This window comes from Saxophila tyrrhenica, assembly GCF_035928015.1.
Source record: "Saxophila tyrrhenica strain CCFEE 5935 chromosome Unknown scaffold_29, whole genome shotgun sequence".
In the NCBI taxonomy this organism is placed as follows: Eukaryota; Fungi; Ascomycota; class Dothideomycetes; order Mycosphaerellales; family Extremaceae; genus Saxophila; species Saxophila tyrrhenica.
This window is the reverse complement of record NW_027041761.1, coordinates 101,074-123,103: the sequence shown is the minus strand read 5'-3', so window position 1 is coordinate 123,103 and position 22,030 is coordinate 101,074. Positions and strand designations below refer to the sequence as shown.

The following is a 22,030-nucleotide window of genomic DNA, read 5'->3' as shown; positions in this document are numbered from 1 at the left end:
TCCTGTGGCCGATCCCTTGCTGATATTCATATCGCCTCCGTCAAGGGGGTTGGTAATGACGGTTGGCGACGGTTGGCGACCGGTCGCGACCGGTGGCGACCGGTAGCGACGGGTCGCGACCAATCACGATCGGTTGGTGATCATTAGTGCCGCAGGGAACGCCGCAATGTCGTTTCATATTGGGCCACCAGTCCTTCGCTCCTCCAGTACCGCCGTGGAGGATCCATGACATCTTCGCGCTCCCACAGCCTGCGGATCGCGCAGTATCGATGCCGTGTACGTCGGGTGACTGTCAGTGGTTTTGACAGTGGTAATTGACCTGGTTGCGTCTAACGACGCCCACTTCGTGGTGGGTGTGCGGGTAACACGATATATGCCTGTAAAGACCATCCATTTCACCACGTCTTTCGTTGACATCGCAGCCGGCAGCTCCTCTACTGGCAGGCTGCGAAACGATGAAGAGATCCCCGCACGGTCGCTGCTGAGCGCACCCCCGCAGGCATGCTTCCACTAGCTGGGGCGGAGAGACGTTGAGCTCGGGACCGTTGTGTGTATCCCGAGGTGGACTGGTGTGTATGCATGCCTTGAACGCTAGCGAGGTATTGTAGAGCGGTCGAGCGTTTGGTTCTCATTCAGACGTCTGTCGAGAACGAGATCTCTCATGCGCATGGGGTACGGTGCGCTAGTTAAGCTCGCAATACATCGATGTCCGCTCAAACGGAAGACGTGAATGGACGGAAGAAAGGGCACGGCTGAGTATGAGTGGTGCAACTGCGCCAAGTGCAGTATACAAAGCGTGTGCGTGCGGCCGTGTGACACCGCTGCGGCAGTGCCGAGGTCACTTCCTTTTTGGCCCGCGTGTCCATTGCGATATGTGCGGAGGAGGGATAGCGTATCGAGCTGCCACGATGCGAGGGGTGCACAGTACAGTCATCTGCAAATTTGATGCACACATCACCTCTCTCTCAGATGTATAAGTTTATGTAGACGCGAACCCGCATTAGGCTTAGCTCACTTGGGTCTTGGTGGTCTCCCGGCCAAGCTTCTGGAGTGAAAGAGTAGAGTTGGTGATGGGTTGGCTTCTCTGTGATGTACATCGAAGTACTGTACAGTACAGCGACGTGGTACCTCAGCTAGCACATACAAGGCGAAAAATGAGTGGATCTTCTGTATTCCCATGGTATCCTGCTATCCCGAAGTACCACCCGCCAGAAAGCTACCCATTTTCAATCAGTAGTCGTCGACTCCTCACATTGGCTTTCGACATTGCGTCGCTACACTGCAGTACACTTTGTATCAAAGGACGCTTTTTGGCATCTTGTTGCTATCATGTATCCTTCCAGGCTATATCCGACATTGCATGCCTTTAGAAGCGACGGAGGCATGCACTGAGGCGTATGGCTGTGTTCAAAGCGTAGGGCCATCCACAGAGCATCGGAATTCTGGCCTCGTCATCATTGTGAACATGATATTGCTTTGTGAACAGTATAGATAACCCAAGCAGCAGCATCCTTAAGCTCGCACATCAATGGCAGGAATGCGACAAGCGTACAGCAAGTAGAAAGCAGTTTCCGCAAGGGAACTTGCCATCACGCTTGCAACCGTTAGGAACCCGCAATATTGCGGCAAAAATGCCAGCGGATATTGTGGCCAATTCACAAAGCTCATTACAAATGCGCCCTTAGAAAAGCAAGCTGGCGGCCCGCCTAGGAAGACGAGAATCGGAACCCGTATGAGAACGATATCTGCTTGTTGTTTGCTGGTTAGTTTGCTCATATCTGAGATTTACGAAACAAACAGTCAGCTCACGGGAGACGGCATTAGGAGACTTACGCACAGACAGTTGCAGGAGTACCGGGCACTTATCGACATGTGATTCACGCTACGACCAACGACCGAGAGTTTGAAGTCGCCGGTCCAGAGTGGCTTGCAGGACACCGAATGGAGCAACACCGAGACCGCCGAATCTTTGATGCATCTGTGATATTCCGTCTTCCTACCCGAGCCCCTCGTGGATCGATGCCGACGTCCAGTGGAGCCTTTGTTCTCCGAGGTCCGCTATAACATCAAGGACAAGTGCACAGACGCATTGATTGGGAAGACATGGACATTCAGTGCTCAGACCAGCGTACGCCTTGTCTTGAGCAAACAACTCTGGCTCGCCCTCGAAAACTACTTCGACGCTGTCGCGCTGTCCCAGGAAGAGGCCCATCGTTCCAGGACGTCGGTTGCTCTTGCGCTCGAGGGGAAAGACTTCCGGGATTGATGATTCTTTAAGGATGCCACCAGCTTTTGCAAGGGTGGTCTATTTCTTCCCTTCGGATACCCGCGTGGCTCATTCCTAGTTCCAAATTCGTAAGTGAATCTCAACTTCTGAGTCATTATGCGCTCATTCGATACAGCACACTCTTGCGGAACCCAAATTACTGGGACATGGACGATAAAAGTGATCTCCAGGATGGCTGGGCGCATCTGCATCAGAGAACCCACGTGATTGCGTGGAGCGATCATCAAGCGGCCCGGATCGGCCCGGCTCTGGACCTGCGGGGTTTGTTTACTCGTGGTGAGGTCCGACTTCTGGAGAATGGTCTGACATGCTTCCTCCTATGCAAATGTTCACCACCCCTCTAGACTCGACCACGCGCATCGAAACCTGGCTCGAAGGTGCCTCTAGTCCGCAAGCAGTCACTTACGAACCTTTTCATCGGAAGCGCAAACGGCCACTCGATGAAATGAGCAGCAACATCCCAACACCGAAGCGCGACCACGCGAATGCTCCCACCACCTCCTTATCAAACGACGAAAACCAGACGCCACGACCATCTCAACGTCCGTTGACGTATGCGAATAGTCCTCCGCCCACCCATAGTTACCACCCTGTTTCGGCCTCTGGATCTTCCCAAACATCATGGGCAAGCAGCGATGGCAGGAAGCGAAAACGAGGAGGAAGCCCTGCAAAAAAGATGGCTGGCTTGAGGTACGCCACGTATCCGACAACACAAGAGCGTTTCAGCAGGTTGGCAGATCTCCGCAGTGACGTGCGGAAGTTGGCGGCTACAATGCAGAGGCTTGGAAAAGGTGTACGAGTCATCCCATACAAATACAATGAGTGGTTAGCAGAACTTGGAAACGGTGATCACGATGACTTTCTGATGCTTGATCAAGAAGGCGAGTCCGAGAGCTTCGGAGGAACGCCTACACTGGACATCGCACGTCGGATTATGAGTCATGCAAGTCGGAATGATAAGCTGGGGTGTGCAGAGGCTGCATGGAATGCTAGTGTACACAGCACGATGCTTGACGAAGCTTGGCATTACTCAGCGCACCGGGATGCAACCAGATGGGACAGTATGTGAGTATTAGTCCGCCTCTGCCATGCATTACGCCGCAACTGATCAGTTGCAGAACTACTGCAGCAATTGAACCTCAAGAGCTTGTCCCCGAAATGACGCAGCGTGAGCGAGTGCGATCGAAGAAGGCTGATTTTGCGATCTCGCTTGAACTTGGGGAAGAGACCGAACGTCAACTTGCGCAATCAAGCATACAACTCAATCAGACCACCTACGAAGGCATTCGGTTCAACCCTATCGCGGTGAGTATCGAGACGAAACTGCCGGGTGAAGGCGGTTCCGATGCGAAGCTGCAGCTTGCAACGTGGAGTTGTTCACAAATTGCAAAGCTCCGGGAACTGCTAGCACTTGCCGGCAATAGGGATTGTCCTATTCCACCTCTACCCTTGATAATCATTCAAGGCCACGACTGGCATTTCCTATGCCTAGAAGATCGTCGAGATTGTGCGGTACGTAAACATCTACGCATGCGCTCACTCTTTGTATCCAAGTACTAAACAAAGACAGATACTTTGGAACGGAATCACTTTCGGTTCCACAGCCCATCCTTTGGGAACGTACCAGGTTGTCAAAGGGCTGCAATTCCTTATAGATTGGGCACAAACGGTATACCGACCGTGGTTCGAGGAGAAGATCCTTACGCCCTTGCTAAGTTCCTCGGGCCGTGGTTAGGGACGAGGATTAGCTTTCAACTTACACAATGCGTTGCGCCTCCAAGGTCATCGAATTGGTCTCCTCAAAGACACTCTCTGTACGCTGTAGCTTATTGTGGCATTGTCGAGCGGCATGCGCCGGGAGGTTCGTCATATCAAACGCATCGAGTGTTTGTTCGCTGTCGTTTCGGAATCAGAAAGCAGCGAAGGTCAGAGCGAGGCGATACAATGGTGTGGTTTGACTGATCGCCACAGTGATGTGAAACCGAGTCGTATCAATACTCAAGCCACACCTTGGAAAGTCATGGAATGTGGAAGAGCACAAGCAGCGGTCAAGTTCGCACCGACCGGTCGCCAGTGGCGATATTCGCCTCGTGAGGCCATCGCAAAGTTTGAGTCACTGACATAGTGACCATGGCCGCGGCAGAGGTGTCTCCTGGAGCTCATGGCTCGTACAAAGCCCAAGCAGTGGCATGGCGGTAAACGAACCTCCAGCTGAGACGGGCGCTTTTGCAGGAGCGCCGATAGATCGGCAAATTGCGACTATGATGCAGGGACCTTCACCACAGGTACCTGGGCCCGTCGAAACACCGTCCTTGCGGCCTGACTCCATGCAGGCCGTGCACACGTGATATGCTTGTCTACCACCGTCACCCAAATCACGTGCACGGAGCTTCAACCGTGAACCAATCTACGGCATTATGGGTATCTGTCTCATTCTCTACCTCAGTGGCTATAGGTCCGGACCCTCGAGCATGGTCGTGCGCATGAGGCACGGATGTCGCTGCCTTGAACATGGGCATGCTTTAGAACTACGTCCTTGCCGTGCCTTCGCGTACACTGGACCCCGATGGTGAAGGACTGCGCCGCTCCCTTCGGGCATGCAGAGACGCTCGCCCTCCTACGCCGCCTACTGGGTGTGTCGCGGACCTGCGTCGGGTGCTGATACCCACAGTGGCTGCGTGGGAGTGGGTGCTACCTGTGTCGTCGTGCATACCGGGTGACGCGCCTTCGGCATGGTCTTCGCCTTGTGCACGCTTCAGCTGTAATGCATTATGTTGGCCCGTAGCCGTGCCGTTCTGGCCTTCCGCTGAGCCACCTGGAGCCTCACCCTCTCGGAGTTGTCTATCGGCGTGCCCAATGCCACTTCGATCTGGCGACGAGGACTGGGGCACATCATCGGTGACTTCTTCCGGGATGGTGGGGTTGGAGGGACCAAGCCATGCACCCTGCGAGTATGACTGAGTACGTTGAAGTGCTAGGGCGAGTTGTCAGTAGAGACTCAAATCATGGAGTCATTCGATGTAGAACAACTCATTGCGCTGCGTTGCGGGAATTGCTTCCAATGGAACACGTTTGCAGACACGGGTCTACTTGGGTGTCGGAGGCGTCGCTGGATCGATTGACGTCGAGTCGGGTGACGCCGAAGAGGCACAATATTGTCACACAATGGTGCAAGTTGCCCGATCGTGTGGAGCGAGCAGCGCTGTGGAAGTGACCTGATGCACTGGAACGAGAGTAACACGGCTGAGCACGGGGTTTGTCCTGGCGCCATGTACGATGAGGCTTCGACGCTTGATGGTCGACCCCCGCCAGCCGCCCCCGTTGGGGTGCTCAACAGCACGGTACCCTCTCGTGGAAGACTTCAAGCATTAGACTTCATGACTTCCCGGCCTCGAGACACCTTTTCCAATGGCCTCTTGAGGTAGTGTCGGATGGCAAAGCTCCACACTGAACCCACTGCAGCTGCTGCTGTCGCTTCCGCTGTGATCGAATCCTCCGGTCTCTATCAGATACCACTCGGCTTCGCGTCATATATGGCACCTCCTGTAACCAGGAATATCTCTCTCCTACCGAGGCATACCGGACGTAGGGCAGCACCTCGCCTAGGGGCAGTGCGTTAGCCCTTCTGAAGACTTCATTTCACATTCGCAGGACCTGTCAGCAGCTATTACGGCCGCTGGAAAGAGCGCTCTCGCGACCACCTCGTTCTCTTGTAATATGATCTGTTGGGATCGGATCGTGCTGGTGGGCCTCTTCGCCGTACACACGCACGCTCGCCGCTGGGTGGAGGCCCCGCGCTTTTCATGCCCAGCGAACAGCGAGGCACGATGTTATCCTGCGCAAGAGAACGGATATGATTGGGAAGGACTGAGAAGCGGCCCCTTCGAGAAGTACGGCAGCAACACGTTCCAGGGCTTTACCTACTCAGCTCTACAGCGAGACCAGAGCGCCACGAATATCAGCAGACTTCGTTCCGGCTTCATCACGACGAATTTGGACCGCTCCCCCACCATGTCGATCGACGGTGAGACTCCATTTGTCGTGGACCGCATCGAGCTCGCGACCGGCCACGACGCGGAGATTGTCTTTCACTACACAATGCCGGACGGCTCCACGTGTGTCGAAGTGGCAGAGGTGTTAGAGAAGGGATCTACGATCCGGAATGTGCAGTGTGGTGGTGTGTACAATGACTCGCGGCCGTCTGTTCCTTTGCTGACATCCGCACACCAGGTGCCACGAGCGTCATGTTCAAACCTGGGAGACACACTCCCCCCGCAACCCCCCTCAGCATCTTCTCCATCTCATTCCACTGCGAGCCGCCTGCCGTTCTTGCGACGGCAAGCACAACAGCGACGAGATGGCAAGAGCACGGGACACGGAAAGGACCAGTCTTCCCCGCAATACATAATCTCTCCTATCCTGTCTTTTCCCATCCAAGCGGCCACATGTCCCATAGTGGCGGCGGCGGCGACGAGAGTAGGGCTGTCATCGGCCCACGCACGAACTCGACTCGAGGCTCCTGCAGCGGTGGTAGCTACGAGCACGTGATGGACAAGACGAGCGAGGACGTGGCATGTACGAGCTCCTCGACGGATACGTCCGCTCCACGCAGCGCGTACGGTCGAGGCGGAACCCCGATCACCACTTGTCCACGTACTGAACAGCCGGGAGGTCTGCTTTCCAGCCAGCACGCAATTTCCGATGCTTCGTGCCTCCCTGTAGCAACGATGCCCTCCGCCACCAGCAGACGTGAGGCCAGTACTTCACCCAGTCCGAGCTGGTATCCGTTCGCAAGCGACCCCGATGTCCTCCCCCGCTGTCTCAATACATGGCTGTTCACGACAGGGTGTAGAGACAATACGGACGTGGACTGTTTTTGCCAGCAGGAGCACTATATGGTGAACGCCATGGGATGTGTGAATGCCTGGTCAGCCTCCGACGAAGAGGTCGGCCACGCCGCGGCATACCTCATGAGCATCTGCGCAGACCATACGGAATTCTTCCCTGCCATCCTTCAAGCTTGTCCTGCCACCATCTCGCCAGCGCAGATGTGGGACCTGCCGGACGATGTCACAGCCACGACCAGTCGTGCGCGGTGGGTCACTGTGGTCGTGTCCATGGATTCGCCTTCGTCGCCAAGCAAGGACATCACGCTTCCCGTTGTCGAGCCCACTTGCGCAGTCGACTACGCAACGATGGTGGCGACCACTATCACTGTGCCTAGGCTGCGCTTCGCCACGGCGACGATCGCACCATCTCACGATACAGTCGCTCCCGTAACCGGAAGATACACATCGCAGCGTCACGATTCGACGGAGGGCTATAGATCGTGGGCACATCAGTGGATGAATGGCAGCACCAATGCGAGAAGTTCCGGGACAGCCACACCGGGGACTGCGGTTTCCGGCAGCGGCGCGAGGCACACCGCGATCACGTCGATCGTACCGGCGATTGGAGGAGCTGGTAGAGTCTGGACTAGCGCTACGCGTACGATGATGAGAGTGGGGTTTGTAGTTATGGCTTTGCTTCACATTCATGGTGTGTAGATTATTGGAGCGCGTTTCACAGAGGCAGCCACACAGCGTAGCCGAGCATCCGGTGCTGTTGGAGCCGTCGTGAATTCACTTAATTGCCCTCTGTCCCTGCAGGGCGGCTGGTAACGCTGCAACCGCCGTCACATTCAGTCGAGCGTGCGGCATGCGTGGTGGAGGCCCGCGAGAGAGGACTGCATTTCCGGCATAAGCTATATATTTGATCCTGGCCCCTCGTCTATAGATGGTCCACTCCTCATCCTCAACCCTCCGCTTTCCGCATCTCAGCGAGCGCGATGTTCTACTGGTCGATGTGCACAATGAACTCTCTATGGCTCTGCGCCCCACCCATCTATCCTACTCCCAGAGCATGTGACGGTGAGAACACTGCTCTAGGGTGACTGAAGGCTCAACAGCCCTCCGAGGCCTGCCATCCAACGGCAATGCTACACTTTGTCGAATCGAACTCCGCACGGGTGTGCAAAACTACAGCTGCACCAGCACGACCGCCAGTCCTCAAGTGCTCGGCGCCATTGCTACCCTCTTCGACATCACCGAACACAGAAAGCAGTGCGCAGGCCGGAGGACGACGGCGCTCGCCGCGGAACATCTGCAATCGTACGACCGACTGGGGTGCAAAGAATCGCAGGACCTGGACGCGGACGAGTGCGAGAACGGAGCGAACCCGTGATCGTTCGACCTCCTCGGCCACCACTGGTTTGGCATCGTGGAAGGCAGGGGAACGGCCCGTTTAGGGTTACTTTCCGGCCGTGGCTTCCTCTGTGGCTAGAGGACAGCGGCCATGCCCGCGCCAGCGGGAGCTTATGACGGTGGGCAGCTTGGTTTCGGCGCCGTCGACATGCTCTTCTTGCCCAGCGATGGCTCACCGATGACCGAAGGATTCACCGGAGTGTACCGAGTTCGTACTGCAGGTGGAGCGTCCGTCAACATGGCTGTCGCAGTGAGAGAGGCCGCCTCACCTTCAAAAGTGCTGCCGAAGGTTGGATTTCTAGATAACGATGGTCGTTGCCAACACAATGCTGCGATCGGGGCACCGTGGCCGTGGTGCTCGTCAGTCACCGCGCGTTTGGCATAGCTGAGAGTCGTCGTATCGGTCAATCCAAGTTCCGTTCTAGAACATCTACGGCGACGCAACCCCTTCTCGCAGAAGCCAACAACAACCTTAATGGTTCTGAACAACGCAGACCTGTTCACAGTCAAGACGCTTAGGAAGGTCTTGCTTGGTTGATTGATCAAGACAGTCAGACAGCTCAGCCATCTTGATTGACGTCTTGCAAGCATCTATATCCTATGTGTACCTTTCGAGTGCGATAGTTCTTGGCAGCCTCAATCTCCCGAATACATATCTTATCTAATCTTGATCTGGTCGGATTATAATGTTTACGCTACTCTACGAATCTATCGTAATACTAGGGCGTCAGTATGACTTTCTAGATATGCGATATCAACAATTTGACGGCTGTGATAAGACTTTATAGGTTCTTGGCGTGATCTTGGCGTGTTTTGCAATCAATCATGACAAGAGGGCTAGTTTTGCAATTAATCAAGACGAGACGGTATGCCGATTTCTAATCGCTCAATCAAGACAAGACGGAGGCCTCGTCTTGTGCTGTTTTGATTGTGAATAGCTCTGGAACAACGTCAACGATTGCCTGATGTCCGTCGAGAAGGGGGAGCCCGCATTACGTCGCATGTGCGCGATCAGGAGACTCGTCGGCGTGCTCACGTATGCCCTTGCCGCGGCTGTGCTGTCGTGCTACCGTGGATGTCGTTCGAATGCGCTGGAGGATGCTAAAACGTCGCCAGCAGGCATCGGACCTCCTCTGCTGTACTTCTCGGAGCAGCAGTCGCTCTGCGAGGTGGACTGTCCGAGACGTAGTGTGGCGCCAATACGTTGAGCAAGGGCAAAGACCGAGAGGGGTCGCCAGTCGTCAGTGTCAGCGCGCGCACATCAGCCGTTCATTCGAGCCTCGATGTCGTAGCTCCACTCGGCCCGTTCCAACGGTCGCGGGGACATATCTGGCGTCGCGCCAGTGCTCACCTCAGACCTGCACTCTTCTCCCAGTCGTCTTTCCACCTCCACGTGCAACGGGCCTGACGTCGACGTGGTACTTCAATCAAGAATTTCCGTACATCCGGTGGACTGATTGATGGCACCACGGGGATGTACAAGATCAACCAAGACGACAGCGCATCATCGGAGCGAAGCATAAGTCTGCCCGAATGCGAAGGCGGCCGATGTGCGGCCACCGACGGCAGGGTATGGTGTTGCGTCGACTGTGATAGCTTCTACTGCGAGTAGGGATCCCCACGACTGCTGTCGTTCGCCAATATGTCCCCGCACAGCTAATGACGGTTGTATCAAGGACATGCTGGCCCTGGCAGGGACCCCACAAGGCGAACAAAAAAGGTCGCGATGGCCTGCCCCACGAGAAGGCAGATCCTGCCCAGGTGCAACGGCTGCGCAACATTCTGACGCCACCGGACGACAAGCAGGAGATCTGGAGGCGGCACCGCGAGGACAAGACGACCAAATGGTTCGGCGTGGTACGCGACCCGGCCGGTCGACCGTACCTGGAGGACTACGGACGCTATGCGAGTCTACGGATGACGCGGCTGAAGGTCGCCGGCCGTCAACAATCTCCACAGCTTGTCTCATTCATCGGCGTGACGAACGCCGGAAAGTCGAGCTTGATCAGCATGTTGATCCAACACGAGTCGGTTCATCATGAAGACCACTTTCCTTCTCCGGTCGTCGGCAGCACGACACACGACAGCGTGCCCACGTCTGGCGATGTTCATCTGTACTTAGATCCACTACGGTCCAACGACGACCGACCCATCATGTACGCCGACTGCGAAGGTTTCGAGGGTGGGGAAAAGCCCCCCATGGGCTCGCAGGAGCACATTCGCATCAGTCAAGGCCATGGCGATGACGACCTGGATGCTTACAGGCGACCGATACGCTGGGCGAACAGGGACGACTTTCGCCAACGCGAGTATGCTGTCACTGCGCTGTACCCTCGCTTACTGTATACGTTCTCTGACTGCGTGGTGTTCGTACTGCGTAATCCCAAGACCTTCCAGTCTTCCGTGCTCACGAGACTCCTGGAGTGGGGCGCGACCGCTATGGAAAGATCGATCAACCAGCCGACGCTGCCGCATTGCGTCATCGTCCTCAATGGTAGCGATCCTGCCCTCCCACCCGAAGAATGGGACGTGGGTACGGCCCGGAGGAGCTTGCTCTCGACGCTCGACGGCGCACTAGACCGCGTGCCACGCTTCCGCGAGCTCGCTGCCCTCTGGCGAGCACGTGGTTACCACGTGGAAACCGCAGAAGAACTCATTCTACGCTACTATGGCTCTTTCCAAGTGGTCCGGGTTCCTCTTCACCCGCACTACGGTGTGATGGATGAGCAGATCGCGAAGCTTCGAGCGCTAGTCCACGAGGCCTGTGAGCGGTCATGGCTCGCCAAGTGGGCCGCCAATCTGGACCTGGACGCCGACGAATGGCACACGTATCTGCAGAGCGGATTCGATCACTTCACGGCCCACATCGACATTCCCTTCGACCTGATGCAGACCTCTTTGATGCGGAATCCCATCCCCTCGAACTTCAGCGACCACGTCCTGCAGTTGTGCAAGGCCCTCTCCGCTCCTTCTGAGACGCCGAAGCGGAAGACGGTGACACGGACATTCGACCGGATGGCGAAGATGGTTGCGTCGTGCGTGATGATGTACTGCGTGCGCTCCAAGAAAGGACGCTTCTTTCACCAGTCCCTCGGCGATGTCCCGAACGGCCTCCGGCGCGCTATCGACATCTACCGCGAACGTTACTCCCGCTGCTTGTACAGAAGCCCGGACGGGACGCGAGCCTGCATGCTGATGCGCGCTGGCCATAGTGCTAAGGGCCACCAGGATCTCCTCGGCGTGATCGCTCCGGGAGATCACCAGGCCGTCCTGGGCGAAAACTTCGGCCTTTCATGGACTGCACAGATCGAAGCCACGCTGACAGAGTTCTCGGAAGTGTGCACAAAGGCGAGGATCGACTCCTTGGGGGGGAGGGAGCGGACAGAAGAGCAGACGGCTCTGCAACTACACAAGTCCAATACGAAGGACTTCTTCGACGACGTCGGATCGGATGTCACGAGCCACGTGACGTGCTTTGCGTGTCTCATGGACACCCCTGAGCACATCCTTCCGTGCGGTCATGTCCTCTGCACCGCATGCGTTGGTGCGTGGGGCCACGCATACCGATGTTCGGTAGCGATCGACTTCTGCCCCGTGCACTCCGACTACGTGGACCCGGTCGCGATCTTCCCTGTCAAACCGGCCGGCGCCGGAGTCCGCATCCTCGCTTTGGAAGGCGGAGGGGTGCGCGGTGTGATACAGCTCGAGTTCTTCGCCGCGATCGAGCGTGCAATGGGGAACCACATGGCAGTACAGAAGTTCTTCGACCTCATCGTGGGCACGGGCACGGGAGGGCTGGTGGCAACGATTCTGAGCGCAGAAGGACAGAGTGTTCAAGAAGGTCGAAACACTTTCATTGCGATTTGCGAGAGGGCATATGGCAAAAAACAGCACATGCTCTCTGGTTGGCTGCTGGGCTCGACGACAAAATCGCAATATGCAGCGGAGCCATTGTACGAGGCCACAAAAGAAGCCTTCGCGGATGCCCTATTCTTCGGATCTCCTGGACACTTTTCGCCGGGCTCGAGGGTGGCCATTCCGTGTGTGAGTGAGGGAAGGGATCAGACGGTGGTCCTCGCAAATTATCGCAGAGCCCCGGACGACACGACGCCGTATACGCTGCATAGACCTCACGGTCCTGAAACAGAGCTGAAGGTCTGGGAGTGTGTCTGCGCGGGAATGGCGAACACGACTCACTTCAAGCCGTTTTCGAGCGGCGATCATCTCCTCGTCGAGGTGGGTGTCACCGAGCTCTTCAAATTTGCTAAAAGAGAGGCCAGGGCCACCTGGCCTGACCGCGAAGAGCCGGACATATTTCTATCCATCAGCACAGAGGGCCGGTCTGCGCGTTCAAGCACCCCAACGCACGGCTCCCAGTTCTCAAACTTGGAGCGACTACTCTCGCCGTACCTACGACACGCTCACGGGAAAGTCTGCGAAGGAAAGGCGGCACAAGCGGCCTGTCAGGAAGATCGTTCCGAGCGACGTGTCAGGCGCCAGCGAGAGAATGGAGACTGGGAGATGCGCCTCCACGTCCCACTGGACGAGAGTCTTCCGCCAGCGGATAGCGTGGCGGACTGCGAGTCGCTCCGAGACACGGTCCGGAAACGCCTGCAACAGCCTTATTTGCTCGCAGCTGTACAACGCGTGGCGAGCTATCTCCTCGCAACATATTTTTATCTCCATGTCGAATCGGACGTCAGCGACCGCAGTCCAGGATCAGCGTATATCGCTTGCCGTCGGGACGACGGTCATCCCGAAACGATGAAGCTCGGCAAGATCCTGAGGGAGAAGTGGACCAGAGACTTCAGTCCGTATTTCTGTTCGCCTGCTTTACGAGACGAACAAGGCGAACCCTTCAAGTTCGATCTGTCGCACGATATACTCACACATATGGCACAGCACGGGGAACTTGCCCCAAACAAGGTTCCCTTGGATCGATTGCTGCGGGGCGAAGAGTCGGTTTCGGTGTACCTTGTGCTCTCCCCGAAAGGCGACCGCAAATTCCCCATCAGTGGCATGCCCTACGTCATCCGACCTCGGGCGTGGAAGCCCGACCACTTCAACGAAACGGATCAGCCCGTTCGGGACGGGTACGGGCACTCCCGTACATCGTCTCATAGTTCTGTGGCCACCGGACCTCCACACCGTCAGACGGTCTTTGACTCGCCTGGGGAAAGCCATCGGAGCCGGCTCAGCTCGTCAAGCAGTATGTGGAGCAGGAGCCGGCCGAGTCGGCACTCCACGACCGGGCCCGAAGACGTGCGGAGGAGCGAGGAGAACATCGGACATGTCGACGACACGTCCGTCGAGATGACGCCCGGCGCGGCCGATGAGCGCGGTCAAAGATCATCGCTGACCAACGCCAGAAGTTGTCAGCGGCACAGGCGGCCAGACCCTGCCTCGGGCTCTAGGAGCGCACGCAGACATTCCGCCGTCGAAGGCGAAGCACTTCCGCCTCGCGAGCCGACCAGAGCTGAGACTTCACGACCATGGCGAGGTGGTGGACTGCATGCATTCTCACTCGCCGACGAACATGCCTCTCAGCGAGCAAGCGTACGCGAAATCGAGGGTGATATTAGGATCGGGCTCGACGACGCGATTGACAGAGCAATCAACGAGTTCGGAGCGCCACCGACGACCCGTTGACTGCCCCACCACACCGTGCAACCCTCCTAACAGAGCAGTATGAATACTGATCCCAACGATTCTGATGTGAAATGGCGTGAAGAACTGATGAAAGCAGGGGACCGAGGGAACCAAAGACCACACTGTATGTTCGAGTGCGCTGCCTTAGCGTAGTGACGGGGTTATACAGGTAACCGATACATCTCGGCTGATACCACACTGATGCGATCTTCAGAAATACAATGCCACACGCCGCATCCGGGGAATTCAAGGTGGGAAGTGGTACGCGAAGCGGTACGGCCACGGCCTTGTTTTTTGTGGGAGACAGCTCGGCTGCGTGATGGACGAGCATCACTTCACTCTGATGGATCTGACCGGTCGGGGCGGGCAGTGTACCGTCTTATGCCAACAAGATTCAGTATATGATCAGAGCTCAAGCAGCGAGCTCGCATGCATACTCGGAAGATGTACTCAGCTGTCTTGAAGGCAATTGCAATATGATACGGAGCCTGAGCCTGACGGGGTTCTGTGCCGTTGGACGAACGTCATGTTCGTCCCCTCCCCCTTATGAAACCCCCTAAAACCTTCCTTCTTCCTCTTGAGCACTCTTAGAACCCTCACCGTCGCCGGACCTTCTGTACTATAGCTTCACGGTCTCACGATCGCACAGGCCTTACCGTATCGATCATACGGAAGTCACCGAACGCGTGAACATATTTCGCCTCCTTCGTCCCATCACAATTCACTGCCAGCGTATCGACGTGACCCTTGCTAATCCTCCGCCGTCCCTTCTCTCCGTCGATGGAAAGGATCTGGATATCGCCTGCCAGCCGGGCAGGTGGCGTGCGGGCGGGCCGCCTGTCTGGTCTCGTTCTTCTGCTCTGGCCGTTGCTGCTGAGCTCTACCGTGGGGTCATCGGTCGACATGGAGCTCACGGCGGACTGGACTGCCAATGTCACCTTGGAGGTGGAAGATGTCCAAGTGGAGACCTCGAAGCCACCCCGGATACACGACGTACTGGTGAGGGCGGGCAGCATGTACAACTTTGAACCACGCCACGTAGAAGCAGAACCTGGAGACCTCGTGCGTTTCATACCCGTCGACGCAAACTGTACGGTAGTTGAATCCACGTTGATAAGCCCGTGCTCGACTCGTGGGAGCCTTGGTGCTCTCCCTCTCATGCGTAGTGGATCAGGTTGGAGCAATGTTGTGTCTGCCTACGTTGACACGATCGAGCCCCGATGGTTCTTCTCTCGGCAGAATCGAAGCACGTCGGCCATGCGTTGTACTCCAGAAGTGCTCTTCGCCATCAATCCTGGAAGTCTCTGGTCTGACTTCGAATGCAATGCGAAACGAAATCACACTTCCTTCACGAACGCAACGGGATCAGGCCGGTGGCACTACCCAAGCGCTGGAGCGCCAGCATCACCAAGCAACGGCACCGCTTTTCTTCCCACCGTGTCCTATCACTATGCTCCGTCCTCGTACGCGGCAAACCAAACCTCGTCGTCTGCTTACGCGTGGGTCACGACCATCGCAACCATCACTGCTTCCGCCGACCCTACGCCGGTATGGACGACTAGGACCAAGACGATAACCACAACGTTTCACATCGCAACATAGGAAACGGCACTCCTATGCCAGAGTACCCGACGCCGATCGCGCTGTCCGACAGCTGTATTGAGCACTCCCGTCTGTGTAGCCCGGGTGCACTAACGTTGAGGGCGTCCGCCATTACCAACAGCCTCTAAAGACCCTTCCCGGGCGGCTGTGCATACTCCGACCTAGTTTCTAACGACTCACAGCAGCCGGTACTGGGCGCTCTCGCGACTGGAGACAAACTAGTAGACTGTGTCGATTCCCATAAACTCGTGATGAGAGAATACATGATCACTTCACTTAACAACCGCTGCACACGTTCCAGAATCCCCCGCACTATCCCCGCGTGTCGTAGCTTTGCAACCGTTGACAAGATCAGTGCGCTCGCATGCGCAACGCCAAATAGCAGAACCCTCGATAGCCCGCAATAATCGCAATCATGATCCAGACGGACCGGTCGGCCGTCGTAGATGAGAACCCATACGTGCCCAAGACCGCCGCTCCTTCCATTTCGCACTCCGTACCAGAATTGCCTCCATAGATGCAGTCACAACCGCCGTCCGGAGTGCCCGGGCAGGTGTAGTTGCGGCTCTTGAACTCGTTGATCATCATACCCTGGAAGACATAGGACTGATAGTCGATGTAGTGGAACAGATACCGCCAGAAAGGATTCAGTGTCTGGGGCGGCACCAAGAACCCCCCGACGCACATCCAGAGTCCGTTGGCGAACGCTGTCCCTGCCAGGGCCACCACGAAGATCGGCATCAACGAGCTGACCAGCACGACCAGCGACTCCGCCGCGAGCAGGTCCAGGAACAGCCACATGGTCCACGTGAAAAAGGCTGCGGCGCCCGGTCTGAAGTTCGACATCCAGTACACCACGAGGGAGAACAAGAGGCTGATCAGGAACAGGTAGGGCACTCCGACGATGAAGTTGGCGACCACGAACGGGGCGGCACCGTACAGCCCGCTGGCGCGCTCCCGCAGGAAGACGGAATGATCCTCGAGAAATGCTGGTATGTACGCGACCGCCATGAAGGACATGAATGCGCCGCCGAAGAAGATGGCGTTGACGAACGATTGGACGTTACCCTGGGTGGGCTCGAGGCGTAGCCACACCGTGCCCATCAGCACCGCCAGTCCCAGGTACATGGCAAACCGTATGCCGTAGGCGACAACATCGCGATACGACTTGATGAACGACCGATGGATCAGCGCCGACAAGACTGCGAACGTGTCGCTCCTCCAACGATCTTCCAAGGCGATGAACCCGATGACTCCGCTCGCTTTTTCCTCTGTCAATTCTCGTCGGAGGTTCTGCAACTGCACGGACTTCTGCCAGCACTCTTTGGTCACCGCCTGCCGATGACGCTGCACCTCGGACACAAAGTCCGTGTTGATGGAATGAACCGCACACTCGGCCATGGTCATATCGTTGGGGATCTCATAACCGCTGTCCTGGAAGTACAGCTGCAGCTTCCGGACAGGACCGTTATATGCGACCCCACCTTCCGTGAGCAGCAGCAACTTGTCGCACAGTTCGAACATTCGCGTAGACGGTTGGTGCATCGAAAGAATGACGATCAACTGCCGCCACGGTCGTCAGCGTCCGCGTCGCCGCAGCAGTTTCCGAGCACTCACGTTAAATTTCTCCGCAACCTGCTTCAGATAGTACAAGACTTCCCATGCAGTCAAAGCGTCAAGGCTGGAAGTCGGCTCGTCGAGGAAGAGGATACGCGGCGCGGTGACGAGCTGGGATGCGACACTCAAGCGCCGCTTCTGCCCTCCGGAAATTCCCTTCTTGATCGGGGTGCCAATCTTATTATCTGCGAGGTCCATCAGGCCGAAGCGCCGCAGGAGAGTGTCCACACGCATGAGGCGCTCGGATTCGTCCACGGACGAGGGGAGCGAGATCCGAGCGGCGAATTCCAAGGTCTCTCGCACGGTGAGTGAGCCTGTCAAAGTATCCTCCTGATCCACGTATGCGGCCCTGCTGCGGAGGAGCTGCTCGTCCACTTTGCAGCCGTTGATGTAACTGATGCCCGTGACGGAGCGGTTCGGTGGGGTTCGCTGAGCCAATGCGTTGAGTAGTGTAGATTTCCCGGATCCACTGTTGCACTGGTCAGTCAAAGACATCTGCGCACGCTATCACACCTACGACGGGCCCATCAGAGCGAGAAGCTCGCCTTTCTTGACTATGCCGCTAACGTCGGACAGGATTGTCTTCTTCTGCTTCGGACGGCGCGTCTCGACCGTAACACTAATGTCCTCCCACATGAAGCTATCATACTCGTCGTTCCGAAAGTACTGCTCACTGTGCCCCGCGTCCGCTTCCACGTCCGACATCGTGAGCGCCTGAATCAATATAGATGCTGTGGAGTTGGAGCACCGACAGTCAGACCGTTGACTCGAGTGCGTGAAGAGTGGAGGAAGCCCGATGGTACCAGTGGGAAAGGTTTTGAGCGAGTGAACACCGCAGCATTGGCAGGAGCGACTAGCTTGATCAAGGCGCTCGAACGGCGAGGATGCTCCACCACGTGACGGCATCCGCATTGATGTGTCCCACATTGCGCAGACCACCACATGGGCCGCGCCCCGCCGGACTCGCAGTCCTCTATTCACCGTACCCCCCTACAATCATATCACCTCACTATACACGGTAGTTGCCAAGCTGTGCACCCGTGCTGCCTCCCCATCTCTCGTATTCATGTTCCATCACTGGACTATTTGCTGAGGGTGCCAGCGCAACGCGCCTGATAGAGGGGTTGCCGGACGACCACGAAGTCCCGCCAAATATATTCAGCCGAGCGGCGACTGCTATATATACTCACGTAACGAGCACGACCCGACGATGCAACTTCCTTCATGCCGCAGGGTCGACTCCGTTGCAGATGCCTCAGGATGTGGACCCTGACAACGAAGGGGATGGCTGGGACATCCCAGTCTATCAGTATACGTGTCACGGCAAGCTTGGGGAAGGCTCGTATGGCGTGGTGAAGTCCTACAGCCACCAGCCCTCGGGTGAACTGGTGGCCATCAAACGCGTCCCGTTGACAACTTCCAGCACAGTACGTCTTCGAGCGCTGAGAGAGCTACGGTTGTTGTATCATTTCGACCATGAGAACATCGTCACCCTGCACGAAGTAATACGCCCACCACATGACTACAGCGCCTTCGACGCAATCTACTTGGTCCTCGAACGCATGCCAATGAGCTTGTACGATGTGGTGTACGGGTGCCGGCAGAACGTGCTGCCTGCGCGCCGCTGCCGAAACATCGCTTATCAGATCCTTTGTGGCCTGGAAGCGATCCATTCCGTCGGTGTTCTGCATCGCGATCTCAAACCGGCGAACGTGCTCGTCGACGGCGATTGGAAGGCGAAGATCTGTGACTTCGGTTTGGCGCGCCCCATCGCTGGTCGCGATCGGTTGACAGCGTACGTCGCCTCGCGATACTACCGTGCTCCGGAGATTGTGCTCACGGCCAGAAGTTACGGTCCCGCCGTGGACATGTGGTCGGTCGGATGTATCCTGGGAGACATGATGTTTCGGGACATCTTGTTTCGAGCGAGCAACTCGGTGAGCCTGTTGCACAGAATATTCGAAAAGCTCGGAAATCCCTCCTGGGAAGACGTACGCGGCATGGTCGTCGCCACGGGCACCGCAACAGAGGAAGATCTTCGCCGGGCTCGAGACGTGCACAGCAGTTTATGGGAGAGTCGAACGCTGCAAGGAAAAGACTGGCGGGATTGGTTCCCCGCCAGAAAGCATCCCCCAGCGACCAAGAAAGCACTGTCTTTGCTCTTCCGGCTGTTGACCCTTAACCCTCACCGTCGCATCGCCGCGTGCGATGCCCTGAACCATCCCTACTTCCGGCGCCAGCTTCACCAGACACGTCAGACGGTGGCTGGCCCTGTGGTGCAACAGCCACCTTTGACAGAGAACACCACACAGCGGAAGCATCCCGAGCACCTCAGACGTTCGTAACGCGAACGCGTAATACCTTTTCCCCCGCTGACCAAAGCTACAGGGCTCATCTACGACGAGATCCTGCACCTCCACAAGCCGACGTACGCGGACGTTCAGCACACCGCGGTCATGAGGATGCCCAGCGCGATACGTCGGGAAGATTCGCCTGCTTGCGAAGGTACGGTTGCACCCACCGACTCACGGCAGCAAGGCATGCCGGCAGTGCCTGGACGTAGACCGTCTCACGTACGCGTGCACACGCTCCAGGGTGCGACACCTGACCGGCTCTACGACCCCACAACAGCCCAGCAGCGATGCACTCGTCAGCCACCTGCCAGTGCAGTGGGTGAGATCGACGGACCGCTCGCATCCGGGAATCTCACGTATGCCGAAATAATCGCGGGTGAAAAGATCCAAGGAAAGATGGGGGCACACAAAGCACCGACGACCACAAAGCCCTTCCGACCCTCTGCACGACATGTTCGGTCACCCGAGGATCAGGCAGACCAGTAGCATCTTCACATTAATCATATCGTGGATGCTCGCCGCGGACGTAGTCTTGGGCTTTGGCATTGCGCGCACACACTGCTTGGTGCCAGAGATCCCTGGTAACTCGAGCAAATTTGTGAATCCCACGAGCGGCCAGCTCTTACGACCCCGCCGAAGTCCAGCACATGCGATGACGCGAGGCATGAGCCCACATCGGTTGAAGTCCGCGAGCGCGAGCGCAAGCCCAAGTCCAGACCGGCTAGGTCGAGTGTGTGGTGAGGGGTTTCTTCGTTCCCAATTGCTGCTAGATTGTCCTGTGTCAGAGGCGCCCGCGGCGCCGATCTGTGTGCAACGGATGTAATTTGTAGTCTGTCTTTTGGCGCATGTGGGGCTGAAATGGGCGTATGTTGGAATGTCATAGTTGTCTCATGGGTGGGTACCCCGGCCAGCACAGCGTTCCTACCGTGCGAGGAGTGTGTGGAGCCGAGGCGACCAGTCTCTCCTCGCGGCTCTACAGCCTGATGGAGCCTGGCATCGTGCGGAGCATCTGTTAGAGCATCAGCATGCCTATGCGGCGGCATGGCGGCGGCAGGTGGGGCCATACAAGAAGCATACGGAGTACCGATGCATGTGCGACGCCGTGCCCTATGCTGTGCTTCCGCGTGTCCTTGATACTCCTCTCTGTCTGGTAGCATGCCATCACCGCGTGGTTGACACAACATGCAAGGACTTGCTGCTGAGTCCGCATCTCTCGACGTGCTCCAGGCGGGATGGGGCAACACTTGTGAGGGAAATTCGCCTACTCCTGCCTTCCATATCCGATTGATGGGCTTTGGAGGCCCCGGCGGTGACCGTCGATTTGGCCACAAAGACCTGAAAGCATCTCGCACCCGTTTGAACATGGCGAGTGGAGAGACTGGCAAACCAATGATGTCGAGAGAAAAACTTTCAGCTGTAACCCATGCTTTCAACTTCACGTAAAGAGTAGAATGAGCTTCGGGCAAGCAGACGTCGATTGTCACGCGGACTGCTCATTTCGATGTTCCCGGTTCACTCCCGAGCAGACCATCGGAGTCCCGCAGACCCCACAGGCACACCGAACTCTGTTCCGGACTGTCGGAGCACGTGTTCGTGGAGTCGGCGTTCTAGGCAGCTCGTAGCGAGTGGATGGAGAATGGCTGTCGTCTCGGGAGGCCTGGAGCAACCTCAGCTCCCAGGTCGATGAGATGTGGGCAGCTCCACGCTCGCGCGCACATGGAATTGTCGGATGGAGTAGGCCCCCCTCCCCCTCCCGCGATTGGATGGTGTCCGCTATATAACTGGCGAGCTGGTATCACGAGTAGAGTGGAGAATTGTCCATGCATCCACCTAAGAGAGTCAGGTTCAACCTTCCTGGCGAAGGAACGCGTATCGTGTCCCCGACCTCCTCACGGGGACGGGGAATGGAAGCTGATGACAAAAGCTTGCGGTACCTCGCCGGGCCTGCATGCGATCATCGAGGGTGGCCGCACCATTTTGGGCCGGGACGAACGAGGGACGTCCGCAACACGCCACGAGAGGAGACGAGACATGGGCATGACGCACTGCCCGGAAGGACTACAGTCCGGGATCGTGAAGCACCCGCTGGCCGCCACTGTCCCCGCGCCGACGCGAGCAGGGACGAATATCCCGCTGGAACGGCAGCACGATGGACCTACTGTCAACCGCGGCCGGGCCGGACCGCGAACGACCGCGCTCGGCCTGACTTCCGTCTCCCCGCATCAAGATTCGTCCAAGACGCAGCTCACGTCGACGAACCGAGGACTAACAAGGGAACG

The 22,030-nt window shown here is 57.0% G+C and overlaps 5 protein-coding genes across 5 annotated transcripts; 4 read left to right on the top strand and 1 right to left on the bottom strand.

Moving 5' to 3' along the window:
• Positions 1-2,963: 2,963 nt before the first annotated feature.
• Positions 2,964-3,847, top strand: LTR77_010994 (uncharacterized protein; the record flags this gene model as incomplete). The annotated part of the gene is made up of 2 exons (XM_064808209.1): positions 2,964-3,352; positions 3,406-3,847. The coding sequence occupies 2 exons, from the start codon at positions 2,964-2,966 to the stop codon at positions 3,845-3,847; spliced, it is 831 nt and encodes a 276-aa protein (XP_064653629.1).
• Positions 3,848-6,004: 2,157 nt separating this feature from the next.
• On the top strand, positions 6,005-7,833 carry LTR77_010993 (uncharacterized protein; the record flags this gene model as incomplete). Its single annotated transcript, XM_064808208.1, has 2 exons — positions 6,005-6,464; positions 6,518-7,833. 2 exons carry the CDS (start codon positions 6,005-6,007, stop codon positions 7,831-7,833), a joined length of 1,776 nt encoding a protein of 591 aa, XP_064653628.1.
• Positions 7,834-10,062: 2,229 nt separating this feature from the next.
• LTR77_010992 (uncharacterized protein) lies at positions 10,063-14,178 on the top strand (the record flags this gene model as incomplete). The annotated part of the gene is made up of 2 exons (XM_064808207.1): positions 10,063-10,099; positions 10,250-14,178. The coding sequence occupies 2 exons, from the start codon at positions 10,063-10,065 to the stop codon at positions 14,176-14,178; spliced, it is 3,966 nt and encodes a 1,321-aa protein (XP_064653627.1).
• A 1,953-nt stretch (positions 14,179-16,131) lies between these two features.
• LTR77_010991 (uncharacterized protein) lies at positions 16,132-18,102 on the bottom strand (the record flags this gene model as incomplete). Its single annotated transcript, XM_064808206.1, has 3 exons — positions 16,132-17,343; positions 17,398-17,866; positions 17,915-18,102. The coding sequence occupies 3 exons, from the start codon at positions 18,100-18,102 to the stop codon at positions 16,132-16,134; spliced, it is 1,869 nt and encodes a 622-aa protein (XP_064653626.1).
• A 545-nt stretch (positions 18,103-18,647) lies between these two features.
• Positions 18,648-20,237, top strand: tmk1_2 (mitogen activated protein kinase; the record flags this gene model as incomplete). The annotated part of the gene is made up of 2 exons (XM_064808205.1): positions 18,648-19,734; positions 19,786-20,237. The coding sequence occupies 2 exons, from the start codon at positions 18,648-18,650 to the stop codon at positions 20,235-20,237; spliced, it is 1,539 nt and encodes a 512-aa protein (XP_064653625.1).
• Between the last annotated feature and the right edge of the window lie 1,793 nt (positions 20,238-22,030).